This window comes from Thalassophryne amazonica, chromosome 8 (genome assembly GCF_902500255.1).
Source record: "Thalassophryne amazonica chromosome 8, fThaAma1.1, whole genome shotgun sequence".
Taxonomy (NCBI): Eukaryota; Metazoa; Chordata; class Actinopteri; order Batrachoidiformes; family Batrachoididae; genus Thalassophryne; species Thalassophryne amazonica.
In genome coordinates this window covers 2,435,763-2,448,822 of record NC_047110.1, presented here as the reverse complement: position 1 = coordinate 2,448,822, position 13,060 = coordinate 2,435,763, and the positions used below count along the sequence as shown (strand labels likewise).

Below are 13,060 nucleotides of genomic sequence, written 5' to 3'. Positions count from 1 at the left end.
TATATATATATATATATATATATATATATATATATATATATATATAAGGTATTATCAATGTCAGTTTTACTTAATAGTATGTGGCTCCATGTAATCTGAATTATTAAAACAACATTTCCACCAACTGACTCTCATTCATCAGTGCATTTCCACCAACAGAAGCACAGAACGTATCATTTTTCTTCTTGGGCGCTCACTCATCTGCCCCTTGAAGTGCAGCGAAATGACCAATTATGTATGTTGCTAAGGAAAATAATAAATATTTGGCCAATCACCATCGCCAAATTTAATATGTGTGTAATTGGTGTCAAATGGTGAAATGTTTCTTGCTCAAGAACTTGAGTGTTGTGTCGTATTTGATACTGTTCCTTTCCTCAGTATAAATGAGGCCTAATATAGCTGTAAACGGTTCACTTTATCTGTGAAACTGCTGATTTTGAGAAGGACATGAAATGATGATTGTGGAATTGTAGTAATTTTCTGACTGTTCATTTGAATGCCTGTACTGGACCAGGCAGGGAAATCTATTGGCACACCAGACCCACCAAGAGTTTTTTTTTCACCTACCACCACTGGGGTGCAGGTTTCTCTGTAAGCAACAACTCCACCAGGTGATTTCACTGATTAACAGCAGGTGGGATGAGGTCATCAATGAAATTACCTCGTGGAGTTGGTGCTTATGAATAACCCTGCACCCTCTTTCCCCTTTCTGGAGTCAGATTGGCACCTATGTTACCTGTAGTTTAAGAAGAAAATAAATCTTGATATATAACAGTGGCATTTATGTGAAACTGATTCTTTCTACGGTGAATATTATACCCCCTTCACACATAACATGATTGAAGTCGACTGGGGCACGAAAAATCAGAGCTGCCTCGTACACCTGTCACCACAACCATCCGCGCACACCAGTGGCCGAAAGACAGCGAGTGCCCATTCGACTCCTCTCTTGGCAGGTGTCAGCCAAATTCCAGCTGTCACACACGAACATCCAACACCATGAAAATTGCCTAAGTGCAACGCAAGTGTGGCATAACCAAGCAACACATGGGTGTGACTGTGCCAACCCCCCCCCCCCCACACACACACACACACACACAAATAGGGTTGGGTATCGAGAACTGGTTCTTTTCGAGTGTCGTTAAGAAATGATTCGATCCACCGACATCGATAGCCTTTTTGCTTAAGCTTCTCTTACTGGTCCTTCAGAGCAGTCAGTGTTTTTGAGGGTGTTTGTTGGGAAAATTATCATTTGTCTACATTGATTACAGACCCTGCAGCAGCTCTGTAATCAACCATTTCTGCAGCGCGACTCCACTATGAAGCGTGAACCAATGAAGCAATGCTTCGAGCCACTGGCTCATTGGATGTTTGATTCGCTGCTCTTCAGAAGCGGAAAGTCCGCTTCTTAACCCCTCTCAAAGCCATTAAAATATGTCAATCGTGAGTCACTTTTGTGTGGATTAAAGTCACTAACTGGGACTCTTGTCTTGTTGCAGGCAAAGAAACAAGAATCGTCCTCCGTTCCGTTGGCACGGCTCCAAACGTTGCGTGGCTCTCTGCCGAGACAGAGTCCGGTCGGAATTAATAACTTCAAAATGAATCGCTGCTTTAAATAAGATGACACCTCTTTCCAAATGCTGTAATACAGACAAGAAACTACAATCGACTAAAATGTTTTTTTCCTCCCATTTTTTATAAATTACATCCTGACATGCAGCACAGCCAGCTGCAAGAGCTCAGCTCAGGTGTATGGAAAGACATTAATGCCAATAATGTCTGAAAGGAAATGCTTTTGACAAAAACTACAGATTTTGTTTATTTCTATTTATGTCCAGAGATCAAGGATCCACCATGTAGAGTTTATTATGTCCAAAGTTTAAGGATCCAGTGACCAATTTCATATTTATTTACTTTAAGACTTGACATAGAATAACTGTTGTTGACAAACAACAGAAAACCTGTAAAGCCTACTTTTAGTACACAGAAAATTCATGAGAGGTATCGATAAGGAAATTGATAAGGAATTGGATCGAAAGCGGAATCGATAATGGTATCGATATCGATAAAATCTTATCAATACCCATCCCTACACACAAATGACTTGTAGAGTGTGTCATTGTCATCATCCCCCCAAACACACATGGCTTGTGGATTGTGTCGTCCCCTCCCCCCCCACACACATGCACACACACCATAAATCCAACACTGTCAGCTGTGACAGAGGGTCCCAGAGATCAGTCACTGTCCAGCGCAACACAGACATCAGACAGATGCAGGAGAAAAAATAATAACACATACATGAAACAAAAATCACAGAATAGAGGAACAGAGAGTGAACCTTTTTTCTGTGAGCTGGTGAGGTCTGCAGACAAAGGTGGGCGTGTCCCTGCAACAGGCAGCTGTTCAGATATCTGTGCTCGCAAGTCACAGCCGGAGAACACCTGTAGTGGCTTGTAGAATATGACCTCGCATAACTTCACTGTGAGGCACGGACGTCAGCTTGCTGTCCTCACATGGAGATAAAAAAGAACACATATCGCTTCAGCTGACCGCCGCATCAGCTCACAGCAACACTGGTGAATATCGTGTCATGCAGAAAAACACCTCACGGGACGCCTCCGCGAGGCGCGTGTATCTGCAGGATTTCCCCATATTGTAATTACTGTCGCCGCTGTATCGTGCACGCCTGTCTGACCGTGCGTCCCTCCCGACAGCAGGTGGAATGTTTTGCGGTAACCCAAATCGTTTTTTGTTCACGGATTTTGTTCCGGTTTCTGCGTCTTTCGCCCAACATGTTATGTGTGAAGGGGCCTCGAAAAGAAAACGAGAGACTTTGAAATCTGCTAACAGGGAGGTTATGGAGGACCTTCACAAACTAAAGGTAAAAAAGAACTTTGATTTTAGTGAGTCTTTGATCTCAGGCAATAGTTTGTGAGTGAATGACTTCTGAAGGTTCGTCAGATTCAGTCATTCAGGCAGTTTTAACAAATTCAGCATCCTCATAATTCCTCCGACAACCTCCCGTGTTCATAAAAGATCTATAAGAGCAGACTGTCTAACACTAATATTTCTCTGTGCAGATCCAGAACTTGGGCCTCTACTCTGTCCAGGACGTTATGTTCAGGGTTAATATTTGGGCTGAAACCAGTCGGGGCAACCAGCTCCTGAACATCACAGACTACAGCGTGGAGCAGGTGAGAGCCAAAGGTCTCAAATATAAGACTTGATGATGTACCGTCTCTGAGTGCTAATAGGAAACAAAAATGTTTTTTAAGTGACTGATCGACTCTGATCGCTGACACATTCAACAGCAGCTTTTAGCTGTTTTTTTTTTTGTCTTTGTGGTTCTTTTGGTTTTGTCTGTAAATTTTTTTTAATCACAAAGTAAGATATTGAGCAACACACACACACACACACACACATACAGATGTATTACACAAAGATACTGCAAAATATTGAAAAGGTTAGTACGTAATAGTTTAAATCAGTGGCTTTCAAACTGTGAGGCACGGCTCCCCCCCGGGGAGTGCCAGAGTTCTTCAGGGGGGCGCGGGAGTTGGGTACCATGAAACGGTTCTTTTCGAGAATCATTAAGAAATGATTCAATCCACCGCCATCAATAGTCGTTGAGGGTGTTTGTCGGGAAAATGATCATTTCTCTATGTTGATTACAGACCCTGCAGCGGGTCTGTAATCAATCACTTCTGCAACAGCTCCACTTTGAAGCTTGAAACAACAAAGCAGTGCTCCGATCCACTGCGTCATTGGTTCATTGCTGCATTGCTTTTCAGAAGCGACAATTCTACTTCTTAACCCCTCTCAAAGCCATTTAAAAATGTCACTCGTGAGTCACTTTTGTGCAGATTAAAGTCACTAACTGGGACTCTAGAAATGAGAATGATCCTCCGCTCCGTTGGCACAGCTGCAAACGCTGCGCGGCTCTCTGCCGAGTCAAGTTAGAGTCTGGTCGGAATTAATAACTTCAAAGTGAATCACCATTTAACTCAAATGACACCTCTTTCAAAACGGTGGAACACAGACAACAAACTGCAATCGAATAAAAGGTGTTTTTCCTCCCAAAATGAGATGTCCTTCGTTCTTTATGAATTATATTGATATTGACTTGCCACACAGCCATAAGACTTAAGAGCTCAGTTCAGAGGTATGGAGTTAGATTTGTGCTGATACTGTCTGAAAGGAAATGCTTTTGACAAAAACTACAGATTTTGTTTATTTCTATTTATGTCCAGAGATCAAGGATCCAGTGACCAATTTCATATTTATTTACTTTAAGACTCAGTAAAATGTTGTTGACAAAGAAAACCTGTAAAGCCTACTTTTAGTACACAGAAAAATCAAAGGAGGTATCGAAAATGGAATCAATAAGGGAATTGATAAGGAATCGGATTGATAAGAATCTATAACGGCATCGATATTGATAAAATCGTATCAATATCCATCCCTTATTTATGTTAAAATGTGTTACTTGTGCTAAAAATGTTTAAACGACACAGAGATGTTTAAATGTTTAAGAAAGGATGTTTAAAATATGACAAAAGATAAAAAAATAGATGAATAGAAAGTTCTAAAAAAAACAGGACAAACACAGAGTTACATGACAAACACAGTCACATGACAAACAGTTATGTGGCAAACAGAGTTACTTGACAAACACAGTCACATGACAAACAGTCACATGACAAACACAGAGTCACATGACAAACAGTCACATGACAAACACAGAGTCACATGACAAACAGAGTTACGTGGCAAACACAGAGTCACATGACAAACAGTCACATGACAAACAGAGTTACGTGGCAAACACAGAGTCACATGACAAACACAGAGTCACATGACAAACACAGAGTCACATGACAAACACAGAGTCACATGACAAACAGAGTTACGTGGCAAACACAGAGTCACATGACAAACAGTCACATGACAAACAGAGTTACGTGGCAAACACAGAGTCACATGACAAACACAGAGTCACATGACAAACACAGAGTCACATGACAAACACAGAGTCACATGACAAACAGAGTTACGTGGCAAACAGAGTTACGTGGCAAACAGAGTTACATGGCAAACAGAGTTACATGTTGTGTGGGCCGCTGAAGAGGAGGTACTGCTGGCCCACCACCACCAGAGGGCGCCCTGCCTGGAGTGCGGGCTCCAGGCACCAGAGGGCACTGCCGCCTTACGAGAGCAGCCAGGGTGACAGCTGTCACCCATTACTGGACACAGCTGACTCCACTCAGCACAGAGGTATATCACCAGGACGGCGTCTCCACCTCAGTGCCGAGATATCGCCTTAAGATAGAGGTAACGATTCTCTGCTGTATTATTGCCTTTCTTATTGAGCATTGCAGGACAGCTGTCTACTCAAAGCCGTTGCTTCAGATAAGTACTCACCTTCCTGCAGTATTGTGACGTGAGGTGGAGACGGCTTCTCCCCTCTCTGTGTTACTGGGTGCAGCCGCATCCACACCTGTGTGTTTTGTTCTCTTGCCAGCAGTACCAGATCCGACGAGCGGAGGCAGTGGCCACCTGGGAATTCGGGACTTGGCGGTTCCAGTACTTCCAGGGTTCGGTGGCAGAGGAAATCTGGGTGGTTCCGGTTCGACTTGGACGGACGTCTCCTACCTTCGAGCCTGCCCACACGACACCAGTGGAATTCGGCTTAACCCCAAATTGTCAATTGTTGTATTAGTTGTGCTCGTTTCACAACAGTAAAACCTTGTTATTTACCTTCTCCATTGTCCGTTCATTTGCGCCCCCTGTTGTGGGTCCGTGTTCCTACACTTTCACAACAGGATATCTCGGCCAGCGTCATGGATCCCGAGGGGCGTCAACCGGCTGTTGAACGGCCAATGGAAGAACAGGGCGCGTCGGCGTCTTCGGGAGGGGTAATCGGTGAGTTGCAGCGGATCCTCACCGCTTTCACCACTCGGATGGATTTAATGACCGAGCAGAATGTTCTCCTAAACCGCAGGGTGGAGGCTCTCGCCGCACAAGTGGAAGCGCGCCCTCCGGGCGCCGCTGCGGCTCTCCCTCCCGTGGATCCTGCGCGTGATAGTGACGTTCCACTGGTCGTTCAACGGCCCCTCCCTCCGTCCCCAGAAGCATACATAAGCCCTCCAGAACCGTACGGAGGCTGTGTGGAGACATGCGCGGATTTTTTGATGCAGTGTTCGCTCGTCTTCGCACAGCGTCCCGTGATGTACGCGACTGACGCTAGCAAAGTAGCTTATGTAATAAACCTGCTTCGTGGGGAGGCACGCGCTTGGGCTACAGCGCTCTGGGAGCAGAACTCACGGCTCCTTCATATATACGATGGGTTTGTGCGGGAGCTCAGAACGGTGTTCGATCACCCCAATAGAGGAGAGACCGCTTCAACCGTGCTACTGTCAATGAGACAGGGGCGTCGGAGCGCAGCTGCCTATGCAGTCGCCTTCCGCATCGCGGCGGCAAGATCCGGCTGGAATAGCACTGCCCTCCGCACCGCCTTTGTAAACGGACTGTCACTGGTCCTAAAAGAGCACCTGGTGGCGAAGGACGAACCGCGGGACTTAGATGGGCTCATCGATCTAGTCATATGACTCGACAACCGGCTAGAAGAACGCCGTCGGGAACGAGGCGAAGGGCGTGGCCAGGCACGCGTCGTCCCTCTCCCTTCCGGTTCCGCCCAGGCTCCGCCCTCCCCACGCTCCTCTGTTCCTGCGCTCTGTGCGCCTACGGCTCCCCCTGCTGACGAAGCTATGGACACGAGCAGGGCAACATTTAGGGCACCTAGAGCACAAAGGAGGCGGGCCTACGGAGCTTGTTTTGTTTGTGGCTCGAGTGAGCATCTTGCAAGCGACTGCCCCGAGCGGTTAAACTCCAACGCCCGCCCCTAGAGACTGGGCCAGGGGTGGGCCGAAACATTCACGTGGGACACACCCACATTGCCACACGACTCCCAGTCACGATCCTGTATGAGGATTCAACCCTGAAGGCCCCAGCACTGGTGGACACGGGCTCTGAGGGGAATCTGCTAGACAGTAGATGGGCCAGGGAGATAGGGCTCCCTCTGGTGGCTCTTACCTCGCCTGTACAGGTTCGGGCACTAGATGGCTCCCTACTCCCACCGATCACGCATAAGACACCACCAGTAACTCTGGTGGTGTCAGGTAACCACCGGGAGGTGATCGAGTTCTTTGTGACTCAAGCCACCTCCCGTGTGGTTTTGGGTTTTCCCTGGATGCTAAAGCACAATCCCCGGATCGATTGGCCGTCCGGGGTAGTGGTGCAGTGGAGCGAGACCTGCCATCGGGAGTGTCTAGGTTCCTCGGTTCCTCCCGGCTCCCACGCTAAGGAGGAGGTCCGAGTCCCGCCCAATCTGAAGGCGGTGCCGGCGGAGTACCATGACCTTGCAGACGTGTTCAGCAAGGATCTGGCTCTCACGCTTCCTCCCCACCGCCCGTATGATTGTGCCATTGATTTGGTTCCAGGCAGTGAGTTCCCGTCCAGTAGACTGTACAACCTCTCACGGCCGGAACGCGAATCAATGGAGACCTACATCCGGGACTCATTAGCTGCCGGGTTGATCCGAAATTCCACCTCCCCGATGGGTGCTGGTTTCTTTTTTGTGGGTAAAAAAGATGGCGGGCTTCGTCCATGCATTGATTACAGGGGGTTGAACGAAATCACGGTTCGCAACCGATACCCGTTGCCCTTGTTGGATTCTGTGTTCACCCCCTTGCATGGAGCCAGAATCTTCACCAAGCTTGATCTTAGGAATGCGTATCATTTGGTTCGGATCCGGAAGGGAGACGAATGGAAGACGGCATTTAACACCCCGTTAGGTCATTTTGAGTACCTGGTCATGCCGTTCGGTCTCACTAATGCTCCCGCGACTTTCCAAGCATTGGTAAACGATGTCTTGCGGGACTTCCTGCACCGGTTCGTCTTCGTGTACCTAGACGATATACTCATCTTTTCCCCGGATCCTGAGTCTCATGTCCAGCATGTCCGTCAGGTCCTACAGCGGTTGTTGGAGAACCGTCTGTTTGTGAAGGGCGAGAAGTGTGAGTTCCACCGCACCTCTTTGTCCTTCTTGGGGTTCATCATCTCCTCTAACTCCGTCGCCCCTGATCCGGCCAAGGTTGCGGCGGTGAGAGATTGGCCCCAACCCACAAGCCGTAGGAAGCTGCAACAGTTCCTCGGCTTTGCTAATTTCTACAGGAGGTTCATTAAGGGCTACAGTCAGGTTGTTAGCCCCCTGACAGCCCTGACCTCACCAAAAGTCCCCTTCACCTGGTCGGATCGGTGCGAAGTCGCGTTCAAGGAGTTGAAACGGCGCTTCTCGTCTGCACCAGTTCTGGTGCAGCCCGACCCTAGCCGCCAGTTAGTGGTTGAAGTGGACGCCTCGGACTCAGGGATAGGAGCGGTGCTCTCCCAGAGCGGGAAGACCGATAAGGTCCTTCACCCGTGTGCCTATTTTTCCCGCAGGTTGACCCCGGCCGAACGGAACTATGACGTCGGCAATCGAGAACTCCTTGCGGTGAAAGAGGCCCTCGAAGAGTGGAGACATCTGTTGGAAGGAACAGCCGTGCCGTTCACGGTTTTCACTGACCATCGGAACCTGGAGTACATCAGGACCGCCAAGCGGCTGAACCCCAGGCAAGCCCGCTGGTCACTGTTCTTTGGCCGTTTTGACTTCCGGATTACCTACCGTCCCGGGACCAAGAATCAAAGATCGGATGCATTGTCCCGGGTACACGAAGACGAAGTCAAAACGGAACCGTCGGATCCCCCGGATCCCATCATCCCGGAGTCCGCTATCGTGGCCGCCCTCACCTGGGACGTGGAGAAGACCGTCCGGGAGGCCCTGACCCGTGACCCGGACCCCGGCATCGGACCAAAGAACAGACTCTACGTCCCACCGGAAGCCAGAGCGGCAGTGCTGGACTTCTGTCACGGGTCTAAGCTCTCCTGTCACCGTGGCAGTCGTCCGGCAGCGCTTCTGGTGGGCGTCCCTGGAGGCCGACGTCCGGGACTACGTCCAGGCCTGTACCACCTGCGCCAGGGGCAAGGCCGACCACCGAAAGACCTCAGGGCTGCTACAGCCGCTGCCCGTGCCTCATCGCCCCTGGTCCCACATCGGCCTGGACTTTGTCACGGGTCTCCCGCCGTCCCAGGGAAACACCGTCGTCTTCACGATAGTGGACCGTTTCTCCAAGGCGGCCCACTTCGTGGCCCTCCCGAAGCTACCAACGGCCCAGGAGACAGCGGACCTCCTGGTCCACCACGTCGTCCGTGGGATACCATCAGACATCGTCTCCGATCGCGGTCCCCAGTTTACCTCACACGTTTGGAGGAGCTTCTGCCGGGAACTGGGGGCCACGGTCAGCCTCTCGTCCGGGTATCACCCCCAGACCAACGGGCAAGCAGAGCGGGCCAACCAAGAACTGGAGCAGACACTACGCTGTGTGACAGCCGCGCACCCGACGGCCTGGAGTACCCACCTGGCCTGGATCGAGTACGCCCACAACAGTCAAGTGTCATCAGCCACCGGCCTCTCCCCGTTTGAGGTGTGCTTGGGGTATCAGCCCCCCTTGTTTCCGGTGGTTGAGGGAGAGGTCGGTGTGCCCTCGGTCCAGGCCCACCTACGGAAGTGCCGTCGGGTGTGGCGTGCCGCCCGCTCTGCTTTATTGAAGGCCCGGACGAGGGCGAAGAAACATGCAGACCGGCGGCGGGCCCCGGCCCCCAAGTATCGTCCTGGGCAGGACGTGTGGTTGTCCACCAAGGACATTCCCCTTCAAGTGGACTCCCCGAAACTCCAAGAACGATACATCGGTCCCTTCAAAATTCTCAAAGTCATCAATCCCGCCGCAGTGAGGCTCCGGCTTCCGGCCTCGCTGCGGATTCATCCAGTGTTTCATGTCTCCCGGATAAAACCCCATCACACCTCACCCCTCTGCACCCCGGGTCCGGCACCACCTCCTGCCCGGATCATCGACGGGGAACCGGCTTGGACCGTGCGCCGGCTCCTCGACGTCCGTCGAATGGGCCGGGGTTTTCAGTACCTGGTGGACTGGGAGGGGTACGGCCCCGAAGAACGCTCCTGGGTGAAGAAGGGCTTCATCCTGGACCCGGCCCTCCTGGCCGACTTCTACCGTCGCCATCCGGACAAGCCCGGTCGTGCGCCAGGAGGCGCCCGTTGAGGGGGGGGTCCTGTTGTGTGGGCCGCTGAAGAGGAGGTACTGCTGGCCCACCACCACCAGAGGGCGCCCTGCCTGGAGTGCGGGCTCCAGGCACCAGAGGGCACTGCCGCCTTACGAGAGCAGCCAGGGTGACAGCTGTCACCCATTACTGGACACAGCTGACTCCACTCAGCACGGAGGTATATCACCAGGACGGCGTCTCCACCTCAGTGCCGAGATATCGCCTTAAGATAGAGGTAACGATTCTCTGCTGTATTATTGCCTTTCTTATTGAGCATTGCAGGACAGCTGTCTACTCAAAGCCGTTGCTTCAGATAAGTACTCACCTTCCTGCAGTATTGTGACGTGAGGTGGAGACGGCTTCTCCCCTCTCTGTGTTACTGGGTGCAGCCGCATCCACACCTGTGTGTTTTGTTCTCTTGCCAGCAGTACCGGATCCGACGAGCGGAGGCAGTGGCCACCTGGGAATTCGGGACTTGGCGGTTCCAGTACTTCCAGGGTTCGGTGGCAGAGGAAATCTGGGTGGTTCCGGTTCGACTTGGACGGACGTCTCCTACCTTCGAGCCTGCCCACACGACACCAGTGGAATTCGGCTTAACCCCAAATTGTCAATTGTTGTATTAGTTGTGCACGTTTCACAACAGTAAAACCTTGTTATTTACCTTCTCCATTGTCCGTTCATTTGCGCCCCCTGTTGTGGGTCCGTGTTCCTACACTTTCACAACATTACGTGGCAAACACAGAGTCACATGACAAACAGAGTTACGTGGCAAACACAGAGTTACTTGACAAACACAGTCACATGACAAACACAGAGTCACATGACAAACACAGAGTTACATGACAAACACAGAGTTACATGACAAACAGAGTCACATGACAAACAGAGTTACGTGGCAAACAGAGAGTCGTGTGACAAACACAGAGAGTCGTGTGACAGAGTCGTGTGACAAACACAGAGTCGTGTGACAAACACAGAGAGTCGCGTGACAGAGTCGTGTGACAAACACAGAGAGTCGCGTGACAAACACAGTCGCGTGACAAACACAGAGAGTCGTGTGACAAACACAGAGTTGCGTGACAAACACAGAGTTGCGTGACAAACACAGAGTTGCGTGACAAACACAGAGTTGCGTGACAAACACAGAGTCGTGTGACAAACTAAATAAAATCGTATCAATATCCATCCCTTATTATTTATGTTAAAATGTGTCACAAGACAGAGTAACATGACAAACACAGAGTTACATGGCAAACACAGAGTCGCGTGGCAAATACAGTCACATGACAAACACAGAGTCACATGACAGAGTCACATGACAAACACAGTCACATGACAGTCACATGACAAACACAGAGTCACATGACAGAGTCACATGACAAACACAGTCACATGACAGAGTCACATGACAAACAGAGTTACGTGGCAAACACAGAGTTACGTGGCAAACACAGAGTCACATGACAAACACAGTCACATGACAAACAGAGTTACGTGGCAAACAGAGTCACATGACAAACACAGAGAGTCACAAGACAGAGTAACGTGACAAACACAGTCACATGACAAACAGAGTTACGTGGCAAACAGAGTCACATGACAAACACAGAGAGTCACAAGACAGAGTAACATGACAAACACAGAGTCACATGACAAACACAGAGAGTCACAAGACAGAGTAACATGACAAACACAGAGTCACATGACAAACACAGAGAGTCACAAGACAGAGTAACATGACAAACAGAGTCACATGACAAACACAGTCACATGACAAACACAGAGTCACGTGGCAAACAGAGTCACATGACAAACACAGAGAGTCACAAGACAGAGTAACATGACAAACACAGAGTCACAAGACAGAGTAACATGACAAACAGAGTCGCGTGGCAAACTCAGAGTCAAATAACAAACACAGAGTCACAAGACAGAGTAACATGACAAACACAGAGTCGCGTGGCAAACAGAGTCACATGACAAAGACAGAGTCACAAGACAGAGTCACATGACAAACACAGAGTCACATGACAAACACAGAGAGTCACAAGACAGAGTAACATGACAAACACAGAGAGTCGTGTTACAAACACAGAGTCGTGTGGCAAACACAGAGAGTCGTGTGAAAAACACAGTCGTGTGACAAACTAAATAAAATCATATCAATATCCATCCCTTATTATTTATGTTAAAATGTGTCACAAGACAGAGTAACATGACAAACACAGAGTTACATAACAAACACAGAGTCACGTGGCAAACACAGAGTTACGTGGCAAACACAGAGTTACATGGCAAACACAGAGTCACATGACAAACACAGAGTTACATGACAGAGAGTCGTGACAAACAAAGAGTCGTGTGACAAACAGTCATGTGACAGAGTCGTGTGACAGAGTTGCGTGACAAACACAGTCACATGACAAACACAGTCACATGACAAACACAGTCACATGACAAACACAGAGTTACATGACAAACAGAGAGTCGTGTGACAAACACAGAGTCGTGTGACAGAGAGTCGTGTGACAAACACAGAGTGATGTGATAAACAAACACAGAGTCGCCTGACAAACAGAGTCGCGTGACAAACACAGTCGCGTGGCAAACACAGAGAGTCGTGTGACAAACACAGAGAGTCGAGTGACAAACACAGAGAGTCGCGTGACAAACACAGAGAGTCGCGTGACAAACACAGAGAGTCGCGTGACAAACACAGAGAGTCGCGTGACAAACACAGAGAGTCGCGTGGCAAACACAGAGAGTCGTGTGACAAACACAGAGAGTCGCGTGACAAACACAGAGAGACGCGTGACAAACACAGAGAGCGCGTGACGCGTGA

The 13,060-nt window shown here is 49.5% G+C and overlaps 1 protein-coding gene across 1 annotated transcript in view; it reads left to right on the top strand.

The window, feature by feature from the left end:
• The window catches only part of itga11b (integrin, alpha 11b), a 267,605-nt gene that overhangs the window by 228,592 nt on the left and 25,953 nt on the right, over positions 1 to 13,060 (top strand). Inside the window, exon 25 of the mRNA XM_034175778.1 lies at positions 3,084 to 3,197. Coding sequence (XP_034031669.1) covers positions 3,084 to 3,197 — 114 coding nt within the window. The remainder of the gene's footprint in view (positions 1 to 3,083; positions 3,198 to 13,060) is intronic.